This window comes from Bos indicus, chromosome 6 (genome assembly GCF_029378745.1).
Source record: "Bos indicus isolate NIAB-ARS_2022 breed Sahiwal x Tharparkar chromosome 6, NIAB-ARS_B.indTharparkar_mat_pri_1.0, whole genome shotgun sequence".
NCBI classification, from domain to species: domain Eukaryota; kingdom Metazoa; phylum Chordata; class Mammalia; order Artiodactyla; family Bovidae; genus Bos; species Bos indicus.
Window position 1 is genome coordinate 92,427,951 of NC_091765.1, and position 12,360 is coordinate 92,440,310.

The 12,360-nt window shown below is 47.6% G+C and overlaps 1 protein-coding gene across 9 annotated transcripts in view; it reads left to right on the forward strand.

Annotated features, from left to right (window-relative positions):
* Positions 1 to 12,360, forward strand: part of SEPTIN11 (septin 11) — a 145,528-nt gene that overhangs the window by 28,537 nt on the left and 104,631 nt on the right. For 4 of the 9 annotated variants that reach the window (XM_019962972.2, XM_019962971.2, XM_019962974.2 and 1 more), the window contains exon 1: positions 11,189 to 11,376. The exons of 1 other annotated variant lie outside the window; for it this stretch is intronic. In XM_019962972.2, coding sequence (XP_019818531.1) covers positions 11,350 to 11,376 — 27 coding nt within the window. In that variant the 5' untranslated portion in view covers positions 11,189 to 11,349. Of the gene's footprint in view, positions 1 to 11,188; positions 11,377 to 12,360 lie in introns of those variants that run through there. 4 more of the 9 variants (XR_011567239.1, XR_011567238.1, XM_019962975.2 and 1 more) reach the window with 1 other exon arrangement.

Consider the following 12,360-nt stretch of genomic DNA (forward strand, 5'->3'; position numbering starts at 1 on the left):
GTTCTTTACCACTGAGCCACTGGAGAAGCCCCTATTTTATTGTTGAGTAGTATCCAATTGTACAGATAGCCCACAATTTATTTACCAATTAAACTGCTGAGGGACTCTTGGATTGTTTCCATTTTAGGACTACTATGAATAAAGCTGCTATGAATATTCTTTTTGTGGGTACAAGTTCTTGTCTCTCTTGTAAGTACCTCTGAATTGAATTATTGAATCATATGACTTATTATTTAATGTTTGTAAGAAATTGCCAAGTTGTTTCCCAAAGTAGTTGTATATTTTACATTCTCATTAACAATACATCAGAGTTCGTTACTCCACATCCTCCCTAACAATTGGTATTGCCAATTTTTTCTAACTTTCACCATTCTGCTGCTGCTAAGTCGATTCAATCATGTCCGACTCTGTGCAACCCCATAGAGGGCAGCCCACTAGGCTCCCCCATCCCTGGGATTCTCCAGGCAAGAACACTGGAGTGGGTTGCCATTTCCTTCTCCAATGCATGAAAGTGAAAAGTGAAAGTGAAGTCGCTCAGTTGTGTCTGACTCTTAGCGACCCCATGGACTGCTGCCTACCAGGCTCCTCCATCCATGGGATTTTCCAGGCAAGAATACTGGAGTGGCGTGCCATTGCCTGGTCCTTCACCGTTCTAGGAGGTGGTAAATAATTGTGGTTTAATTTGGATTTCCCTAAAGACTAGTGATGTTGAGTAGCATTTCATGTGCATTTGGCCAAACATATTTTATGATGTCATGTGGCTGAACTACACTGACTCCATTCTGTAAACTGCAGATTCTGTCAACAAGCAACTGCATCTTAGGAGTACAGTCCTACCCTCTCCCCTTCCCACATGACTGAACTTTCAGTTCAGTTCAGTTGCTCAGTCATGTCCAACTCTTTGCAACCCCTTGAACCGCAGCACGCCAGGCCTCCCTGTCCATCACCAACACCCAGAGTCCACCCAAACCCATGTCCATTGAGTCAGTGATGCCATCCAACCATCTCATCCTCTGTCATCCCCTTCTCCTCCTGCCCTCAATCTTTCCCAGCATCAGGATCTTTTCCAATGAGTCAGCTCTTCGCATCAGGTGGCCAAAGTTTTGGAGTTTTAGCTTCAACATCAGTCCTTCCAATGAACACCCAGGACTGATCTCTTTTAGGATGGACTGGCTGAGCAATGCCCTCAAGCCAGATACATTAACAAAAGGAAATGAAAGTAATCTAATAAATATTGATAGATGAGGAATCAAGATATTGATAGATGATTGAAATAGGGAGAGAAAATTTTACCTCATTCAAAAGGAAGGAGTTGACAATAAGAGAGATGGCAGTGCAGAGGAATCTCATGGGCCAGAGAGTTATTCAGCTGGTAGAAATTGATGATGGTAGAATGATGGATTGCAAACAGGTTGAGACAAAAGGCGAAAATGTAGAAGTGATATTGCTGCTCGAATATACAAGTATGTATGTATGAACCTGGAGAAGGCAGTGGCACCCCACTCCAGTTCTCTTGCCTGGAAAATCCCATGGATGGAGGAGCCTGGTAGGCTGCAGTCCATGGGGTCGCTAAGAGTTGGACATGACTGAGCGACTTCACTTTCCCTTTTCACTTTCATGCAGTGGAGAAGGAAATGGCAACCCACTCCAGTGTTCTTGCCAGGAGAATCCAGAGACAGGGGAGCCTGGTGGGCTGCCGTCTATGGGGTCACACAGAGTTGGACACGACTGAAGTGACTTAGCAGCAGCAACAGCAGCATGTATGAATCTGTTCTAATCCAGTGTCAATATCTAATGGTTGAATGGACTTCAACTATGTAAATTTTTAGGCTCACAAAAAAGGAGTAATGACTAATATTACAATAATTGGCTACAGGGAGAAAGGAATTATCTGAGAATTAGAGATGCCAGAACTATGGGAACTGACCCAACTCTGGGGCTGGCTGCCAAAGAGTGACCAGTAGGCCAAGTCATCATACTCCAGGGAGCAGATCATTTCACAGAATGCTCCTTAATAAGATTAGATTTTTAAAAGGAGCATGTATTAAGGAGTAGCACAAGCCTACAAGGATTAATGCTTACAGACTTAATTTTGCTTTTAAAAAGAAAATCAAGAATTTTTCAAAAATTGTTTCTTCCTTTTTAAGTAATACTTGTCATAAGAGGGTGAAAAGGAGAATAAAGTCACCTATTGATGCTGATGATATAATGCTATCAGATGACAGAGAAAAGTAAAAGCTACCCAACTTTAATTTCATTTCCTCTCTCAGAGAGAATAATTTTAAAATGAAAAATGTAGTATTAACGTGATTAAAAGGTTACTGAAATCCAATGTGGTAAGTGAGCAACCAATTGCTTTCTTTAAGTGAGTTAAACGTTCCAGGCCTCAATGAATTATCCATGAAAGACTTTGCATAAGTGATTGTAGATTAGTGTCAGTCAGCTTTGGAAAACCAGAGAAAAATAAGAAATGCCAAGGACTGAAGAAGGGCTAATATTGTCCTGATTTTCAAATAGTAAAAAAGCAACAGGAACAGGGCAGAGTTTGAGTTACTGGTAAATTTAACATTGCCTAGAATGAATTTTTAACCAATTGTTTCAATAACAGGGAAAGAAATTGAGCTCATGAATGACAATATCAACTTTTTTCTTGTTTCCTTATATAGCGACCAAAGTCTCCGGGCGGGGGGAGGGGGGCGGGGAGCATTACAGCAGATGTTTCAAATAAAAAAAATTAATGAACAAAAAACCTCTTAAATAAAGGGTAGAACTGTAAACACTTCCTAGTCGAGTATAATCACCAAATCGGCAGCGGCAGCATCACCTGGGAGACTGATGGACCCAAGGAGCACCAGCTCCTGCCCCAGACCTACTGATTTTAGAATCTGCATTTTAACAGGATCTCCAAGTGACTCATATGTACTAAAATGTGAGAAGCACTGAAGTCAAACAAATAAGGATGGCAAGGCATCCAAAGACCAATAAAATTAGGAATCATAATCATCCTTAGGACTGAAGGAAAACAAAGGGAGGAAATTGTGAGACTGGAACTGGTGAATCTACTAAAAACAAAGTTGAATTGTATACTTTAAATGAGTAAATTGTATGATATGTGCATGTATGGATATGAGAGTTGGACCATAAAAAAACCTGAGCGTTGTGGTGCTGGAGAAGACTCATGAGAGTCCCTTGGACTGCAAGGAGATCAAATCAGTCAATCCTAAAGGAAATCAACCCTGAATATTCAATGGAAGGACTGATGCTAAAGCTGAAACTCCAATACTTTGGCCACCTGGTATGAAAAGCCAACTCAGTGGAAAAGACCCTGATGCTGGGAAAGATTGAAGGCAAGAGGAGAAGGGGACAACAGAGGGCGAGATGGTTGGATGGCATCACCGACTCGATGGACATGAGTTTGAGCAAACTCTGGGAGATAGTGGAAGACAGAGGAGCCTGGTGTCCTGCAATCCATGTGGTCACAAAGAGTCAGACACGACTGAGCGACTGAACAACAACCAGATGGCCTGTGAATTGTATTTTGATAAAACTGTTGGGAAAAAAAAATATGTGTAAAATCTGTATTATGAAATTAAAATATTAAAAAAAAGCAAGCAGAGGGAATAAATACCATGTTCATGGACTGGAAGATTCGATAGTGTTAAGATGTTAATTCTCCCAAGTGATTCTATAGATTTAATACAATCCAAAATAAATCCCATCACGATTTTTTGGTATGATTTTACAAGCTTATACAGAGGCAAGCAATTTAGATTAGTGAAAGTAATTTTCAAAGAGAATAAAGTTGGAGAGTTCATATTTCTTCATTTCAAGACTTATTAGAAAGCTACAGAAACCAAGGCTGTGTGGTGTTGGCAAAAGGATAGACACATTGACCAATACACAGAATAGAAATTAGTCTAGACAAGCATATATATGCTTGATCAATTTTTGACAAAGGTAGAAAGGCAATTCAGTGGAGAAAGGATAATCTTTCCAATATGTGAAGCTGGAAAAATTGCATATGTGAGAAAATAAACTTTCATCCATATCTCACACCATATACAAAAATTAACTCAAAACTGTGCACAGACTTAAATGTAAAGACAAAAACTACAGACTTCTAGAAAAAAACAAAGATTTGACAGATTTCTTAGACACCAAGAGCTCAATCCATAAAAGAAAAAAAGTCAGTTATACTCCATCAAATAAAATTTTCTGCTCTATTAAGAAAATGAACTATGGACGGAGGACAGGGATCAAGACCATCCCCATGGAAAAGAAATGCAAAAAAAGCAAAATGGCTGTCTGAGGAGGCCTTACAAATAGCTGTGAAAAGAAGAGAAGTGAAAAGCAAAGGAGAAAAGGAAAGATATTCCCATTTGAATGCAGAGTTCCAAAGGATAGCAAGGAGAGATAAGAAAGCCTTCCTCAGCGATCATTGCAAAGAAATCGAGGAAAACAACAGAATGGGAAAGACTAGAGATCTTTTCAAGAAAATTAGAGATACCAAGGGAACATTTCATGCAAAGATAGGCTCGATAAAGGACAGAAATGGTATGGACCTAACAGAAGCAGAAGATATTAAGAAGAGGTGGCAAGAATACACAGAAGAACTGTACAAAAAAGATCTTCACGACCAAGATAATCACGATGGTGTGATCACTCACCTAGAGCCAGACATCCTGGAATGTGAAGTCAAGTGGGCCTTAGAAAGCATCACTACAAACAAAGCTAGTGGAGGTGATGGAATCCCAGTTGAGCTAGTTCAAATCCTGAAAGATGATGCTGTGAAAGTGCTACACTCAATATGCCAGCAAATTTGGAAAACTCAGCAGTGGGCACAGGACTGGAAAAGGTCAGTTTTCATTCCAATCCCAAAGAAAGGCAATGCCAAAGAATGTTCAAACTACCGCACAATTGCACTCATCTCACACACTAGTAAAGTAATGCTCAAAATTCTCCAAGCCAGGCTTCAGCAATATGTGAACCATGAACTTCCAGATGTTCAAGCTGGTTTTAGAAACGGCAGAGGAACCAGAGATCAAACTGCCAACATCCGCTGGATCATGGAAAAAGCAAGAGAGTTCCAGAAAAACATCTATTTCTGCTTTATCGACTATGCCAAAGCCTTTGACTGTGTGGATCACAATAAACTGTGGAAAATTCTGAAAGAGATGAGACCACCTGACCTGACCTCTTGAGAAATCTGTATGCAGGTCAGGAATCAACAGTTTGAACTGGACATGGAACAACAGACTGGTTCCAAATAGGAAAAGGAGTACGCCAAGGTTGTATATTGTCACCCTGCTTATTTAACTTATATGCAGAGTACATCATGAGAAATGCTGGACTGGAAAAAGCACATGCTGGAATCAAGATTGCTGGGAGAAATATCAATAACCTCAGATATGCAGATGACACCACCCTTATGGCAGAAAGTGAAGAGGAACTCAAAAGCCTCTTGATGAAAGTCAAAGAGGAGAGTGAAAAAGTTGGCTTAAAGCTCAACATTCAGAAAACTAAGATCATGGCATCTGGTCCCATCACTTCATGGGAAATAGATGGGGAAACAGTGGAAACAGTGGCAGACTTCATTTTTCTGGGCTCCAAAATCACTGCAGATGGTGATTGCAGCCATGAAATTAAAAGACACTTACTCCTTGGAAGGAAAGTTATAACCAACCTAGATGACATACTAAAAAGCAGAGATATTACTTTGCCAACAAAGGTCCGTCTAGTCAAGGCTATAGTTTTTCCTGTGGTCACGTACGGATGTGAGAGTTGGACTGTGAAGAAAGTTGAGTGCCCAAAGAATTGATGCTTTTGAACTGTGGTGTTGGAGAAGACTCTTGAGAGTCCCTTGGACTGCAAGGAGATCTAACCAGTCCATTCTAAAGGAGACCAGTTTTGGGTGTTCATTGGAAGGCCTGATGCTAAAGCTCAAACTCCAATACTTTGGCCACCTCATGCGAAGAGCTGACTCATTGGAAAAGACTCTGATGCTGGGAGGGATTGGTGGCAGGAGAAGGGGACGACAGAGGATGAGATGGTTGGATGGCATCACTGACTCGATGGACGTGAGTCTGAGTGAACTCCGGGAGTTGGTGATGGACAGGGAGGCCTGGCGTGCTGTGATTCATGGGGTTGCAAAGAGTCGGACACGACTGAGTGACTGAACTGAACTGAACTGAACTGAAGAAAATGAAATGACAAACCATAGAAATATGTGTAAAACATACATCAAGCATAAGAATAAACAATAAAATAACTCAGTTTAATAAAAAAACAGCAAAAAACCCCACATAACCAAAGAAGGTATGAAAGTGAAAGTGTTAGTCACTCAGTCTGACTCTTTGCGACCGTATGAACTGGAGCCCACCAGGCTCCTCTATCCATGGAATTCTCCAGGCAATAATACTGGAGTGGGTTGCCCTGCCCTTCTCCAGGGGATCTTCCCAACTCAGGGGTTAAACCACAGTCTTCCACATTGTCAGCAGTTTCTATACTGTCTGAGCCACTGGGGAAGCCCAAAGAAGGTATATGCATGGAAAATAAGCAAATGGAAAGACTGTCAACACCATTAGTCACTGGAGAAATGCAAATTAAAAGATCACTGAGGTACCACTGAAAAATGACTAGAATGACTAAAAACTTAAAAACTGAATATACTTACTGCTGATACAGAACAGAACAACTGGAACCTTACATGTCACCATGATACATTTTAGAACATTTTTATCATTTCAAAAAAAATCCCATACCCCTTAGATATTACTTAGTTATTACTTCTCTACCACATCAGTCTCGAGTAACTGTTAATTTACGTTCTGTCTGTATTTGTGTTGTCCAATCCCTCAGTCGTGTCCGACTCATTGTGACCCCATGGACTGCAGCATATCAGGCTTCCCTGTCCTTCACTATCTCCTGGAATTTGCTCAAACTCATGTCCACTGAGTTGATGATGCCATCCAACATCTCATCTTTTGTCGCCCCTTCTCCTCCTGCCCTCAATCTTTCCCAGCATCAGGAAATCTTTTCTAAATCCTTAGCATGGCAATAACGGGTTTTTTTAACCCCTAGCCTCACCTCTGCTGCTGCTGCTGCATTGCTTCAGTCGTGTCCGACTCTGTGCGACCCCATAGGCGGCAGCTCCACAGGCTCCCCCGTCCCTGGGATTCTCCAGGCAAGAACACTGGAGTGGGTTGCCATTTCCTTCTCCAATGCATGAAAGGGAAAAGTGAAAGTGAAGTCGCTCAGGCGTGTCCAACTCTTATCGACCCCATGGACTGCAGCCCACCAGGCTCCTCCATCCATGGGATTTTCCAGGCAAGAATACTGGAGTGGGGTGCCACTGTCTTCTCCGAGCCTCATCTCTATTCCAATGTAATTAAACATTTATTGAATGTATCAGACTTTGTGTGTGCAGACTTCCCAGGTAGCACTAGCAGTAAAGGATCCACCTGCCAATGCTGGAGATGTAAGAGATGCAGTTTGATCCCTGGGTCAGGAAGATCCCCTGAAGAAGGAATAGTCTCATCTCTATTCTAATACAGTTCAATGTTTACTGAATATATCAGACTTCATGTAACACAAATAAGCACTCTTGCCTTGAGACATTCATAGTCCAGTAAAAGATGTGTATTAGTATGACCATCTTTCAATTAATAACATCTTATAATAATAGCTAGGGTGACCCTAAGTCCTGGTTTTGGCCTATTGTTCTAGTGTAGTTACTAATGGTACCACTGCTGTTTTTCAGTCTCAAAAGTTTCCAGAAAGTTTGAACTTAGCGACCCCATGGACTGCAGCCCACCAGGCTCCTCCATCCATGGGATTTTCCAGGCAAGAATACTGGAGTGGATTGCCATTCTTCCTCCAGGTTACCCTGGGTTACCCTAGAAAAACCTAGTCACTGTGAGCTTCAGAATTAGCCAGCTTGCAGTCACACCATAGCAAAGGAGCCTAGAGGAATAAGTAACCAGACTCCTCTGCTGTATTGCTGTTGCTCCCCATTGCCCGAACTCAGCTAACTGAACCTAAGGGAAAGAAAGCCCTTTACATTCAGGCTCTCTTGGGGGCAGGAACATGGATATCCTGCATCAGGACTCACTGTTACTACCCTATTTTGCAATAGGAAAAAAATGAGATGAAGAAAGGCTAACATGCTCAATGTGACAAAGCTGGTAAGTGATAATACGGAGTGCTGTGTGCTCCCCAACTCTACCAGGCTCTCTCTACGCTCCTATGTACTAGCAAATGCCAATACCTATCCTCGCCACAGCATCATTACCCCTGAAGCCACTGACTCTTCGCTCATTCTCATCCCTTGTTTGGAATGTCTTCCTTGCCCTCTCCCCTCCACTTCTTTGGTGAAGCCTTTCCTGTTCTGACAGGCAGAGTGAATGGCTCCTTCTATGCTTTAAAATCCCATAATTCGAATATCTTTTCTAGGCTTTGGCCTATTTATTAGAGTTCTTCAACATCTGTCTCTCAGCAGACTATGTACTGGTTAAGAGTCAGAGAGGCATCCTCATTAAAAAATAGTTTTTTAGTTGCTAGCACAGTGCTGGGCAGAATTAAAAAGGTAATCTAAGCCCTTAGCAACCCTATTAGGAAGGACTGATCACTAAACAGGTTTTAAAGATGAGAAAATTGAAGCATTGAAATGTTAAGTAATTTGCCCAAGGTCACACAGCTGTCAAACAGTAAAGCCAGGATTTTGAATCTAGGTAGTCAGGTTGTAGCTGTTGTTATGCTTAGCTGCCCAGTCATGTCTGACTCTTTGCAACCGCATGGACTATAGCCCACCAGGCTCCTCTCTATGAAATTCTCTAGACAAGAATACTGGAATGGGTTGCTATTTCCATATCCAGGGGATCTTCCCAACCCAGAGATCGAACCCAGGTCTCCCAAATTGTAGGCAGACGCCTTACCATCTGAGCTACCTTTGGCCCCTTTCAATATAAGCATTTGCAAACAAAATAAGTCAATAAAATTAAAAACAATTAATAAGACCCTGCAGTCTGGTTTGGTCAATATAACACAAAATGGAGGGCTGGTTTGCGGCTGCCCTTATGGGGTTGGCAGCTTGTGGAGGGACCTGCCCTCTGGTCCAGGGCAGTGTTGCTCTTAAATCCTCCCTCCAGGAGAAGGAACCCAATGTCCATATACCACAGAGAGCTGCGGATAAGTATTTCTTCCCCCTCCCTTTGCACAGCACCCATGCACCTGGTAATCCTAACTCAGTACCTAGGGTGCCTCATGTCTGCTTGACATAAATTGGTGGTCTTGTCTTACAAAGATCTGAAGCCTAGGGGAAGACACTGGTCAGAACTGAAGAGGTTAGTGCTCTGAGGGTCTGGGCTACAGACAGGAGCTGCTCATCTTTCTTTCATCCAGTGTGTGTGTGTTCAGTGGTGTCCAACTCTCTGCAACCTCACCTTCACTCGCCAGCCAGGCTCCTGTGTCCGTGGGATTTTTCCGGCAAGAATACTGGAGTGGATTGCCATTTCTCCCTCCAGAGGATCTTCTCCACCCTGGGATGGAACAGTGGCTCCTGAATTGGCAGGCGGTGTCTTCATCACTTGAACCACCTGGGAAGCCCTTTCACTGAGAGCTCTTTCATCGTATTCTCATTCCCGGCGGTCCCATGGGCACCCTGCGGATGGACTTCAGCCTGGGTTGTCTCTAGCCCCTCAACCCTTCCCGGGACAACCCAGTGTCTGTCTCCTAACAGCGGGAAGCGCACCCAGAGCTCACTCAACACTTAGGCAAAGGTGGCGCAGCCAGTTTGAATCCTGCACCCTTGGGGGCAGAGACAGCTGGAGCGGCAAACCCAAGGCCCCGAGAAACCCGGGTAGCTGAAGTCTCAGCTCAGACTCTGAGGCGCCCCAGTCTGAAGAGGCGGTTTGTCTTTTCAACTAATTCAATAGGCCCAGGATTTCCTCAAGGGCGCAATCCCGTGGGCTGATCACAGATAGCCTTACCACACCTTCCCTGCGCTAGGATCCAGCGGCTTCCCTTTCCCCCACCGGTCGCTATCCTCGATCACCGTGTCGTCAGGGCCCCCCCACCCCCGCCACCGCGACTCCACGGGGGTCCGCGGTAATCTACAGCACCCCAAACACACCTCGCCACCCCAGCCCCACCTCGCCACCCCAGCCCTGGCCGAGGCGCCGCGCCACCCCGCGTGCAGCGGGACTCTGTTGTTCTTCCCGCAGCACAGACACGCAGCAATGCTCCAACACCTCCCGGAAAAACCCTTCCCCACCGCAAAGCAGTCTCCAGTCCCACGCGCTCAGAGTCGCGCCGGCTCCAGGGTCACCCGCCTGGCGCCGCCGCCGCCCCGCGCGCCCGCCTCCGGGTCGTGGGGTCGGGTCTCCAGCGATCTCACTTGTGCCCAGCTCTCCGGTTACACCCAGGGGAGGCCTCGGCCCCCACGCTCTAGGGCAGTCAGCAGCTGCTTTCGTTCTCCGGCTGGGGCGTCCTTTTCTTCCTCTCTGGCAGGCGGTGGTTAGCGGTGCACGGCTGCAACTACTCCGGCCTCTTCCTCTTCGGTGGGGTTGCCTACCCGGCCGCACGCTACAGTGACAGCTTCCAGCTGCCTGCATTTGAGTCTCTCCTTTAGGAGAGAATTGTGGAGGGGCAACTCTCCCCTCGCATGGGTCTGTTCAACACCACCTCGGTCGCCCGCCGCTCTCCCTAGTGACCCACTCCCCTTTCAAGCCTGTTCCTCCTAGGAGGGCGTGCTTGCCATGGGGCTAACTCTCGGCGAGATGCTGTCCGCGTGGACCTGTCTCGCCCCAGGGCCCCGTCTCCCTCTCCGCAGGCGCTCCAACTACCAGCTTGGGGAAGCGCGTGGCGGGACCCAGGGCTGGGACCTCTGCGCCCAGGCTTTTACTCGGACTCCAGCACGTGGTGGAACGGGGGGTGGCGGGCAGCGCACAGGCTTGGAGGGCGCTCCGGGTGGCACTGGAGCGCGTCCTTTCGGAGCCGATCGCTCCCTTCGGGGAGGGCGAGCCCGACGGCCGGGGCTGGCTGACAGGGGCTGGAGACCCGCCCATCCTCCTCCCTCCCACCGCCTCAGCCTGGGCGCGCCTGCTCACACCCCTTCCTGGGGAAGCAAATGGTCCCTTCCAGGCGGGTGGCCATGTTGCTCTAATAAAGCGGGAGGGGCGGCGGCGTGGGGGCAGTAGATGCTGCTGGTGGCGCGCGGGAGCTGGGCGCAAGCAGAGCGCAGCCGCCAGGGAGGCGCGGGGGTGGCGAGCCGGAGCCGGAGCCCGAGCCTGAGCAGCAGCCGCTAGTGTTGGCGGAGAGCAACCGGGCGCAACCAGAGCCGCCGCCGCCGCGATGGCCGTAGCCGTGGGGAGACCATCTGTGAGTGCCGGGGCCTCGCTTTCCTCGTCCGCCTGTCCTCCGGCGCTGGTGGGGGTGGGGGGTTCCCGCTGGTCGGAGGGTATCGGCCGGGACCCCGGGGGCCGGGGCGGGGGCGCGGGACGGCTGCGGCGGTGGCTCTGGGAGTGTGCATGAATTTGGGCGCGCGTCTGGGGCGAAGGGGAGGGCGAGGAGCCGGGAGGCTCGGCTACTACGTGATGCAACTGTGGATCGCCCCGGTTCTGGGGATGTGGGAGAAAAAGGACCCCTTTCCTGTTTTTTTTTCTTTTTTTTCTTCTTTTAACAGGGTCGTTTTGGCCACGGTGTTTCTCGGCCTCCCTCTCCCCGCGCACACCTTTTCTCTGGTGGCGGTGGAGAAAGGCGCCGGGTGCGGGGGTTTCCTCCCGGCTCCCCCGCGCCGAGGGGCGACCAGGGCGTGGGAATTGTTAGTCCAAGCGCCGTGTCTTAGGGTGGAAGAAACCGGCTCAAAAATAAAGGAGAGGGATTTCCGTGGTGGCTTCCCCAGCTTTCAGAGATTCCGGACACCCTCCGGCACCCACGCCGGTAACCGGGCCCTGCCCAGGATGTGGACAAAAGCCCTAGATACACAGACAAAGTTTTCAAAGGGCCCCCTTGTCCGGATGGGTGAAAGTCTTAAAGCGCTCTGCGGTTGGAAGGCCGGAGGCGGGGGCGCGGGAAGAGGAAGGGATGGCGGGTGCGTGGAGAATCGGGTGCCCCGGGACTGGGACGAGGGAGCCGGGGAGGGAGGGAGGGAAGGGGATGCTCAGGCCGCGAGTTTGCGGGCGGGGCGGGGGGTGCAGGGCTCAGTGGGCGACTCCGGACCCGGCCTGGACGGCAGCGGGACTTCAAGGGCGCGGCTTCAGCCGGGCTCCTCATCCCGGGTGAAGGGCGAAGGGAAGGGGCGGCGGCGGCCTCCCCCCCCCACCCCTTTTTTTTTTTTTTTTTACTGATAGGAGAAGAGCCGGG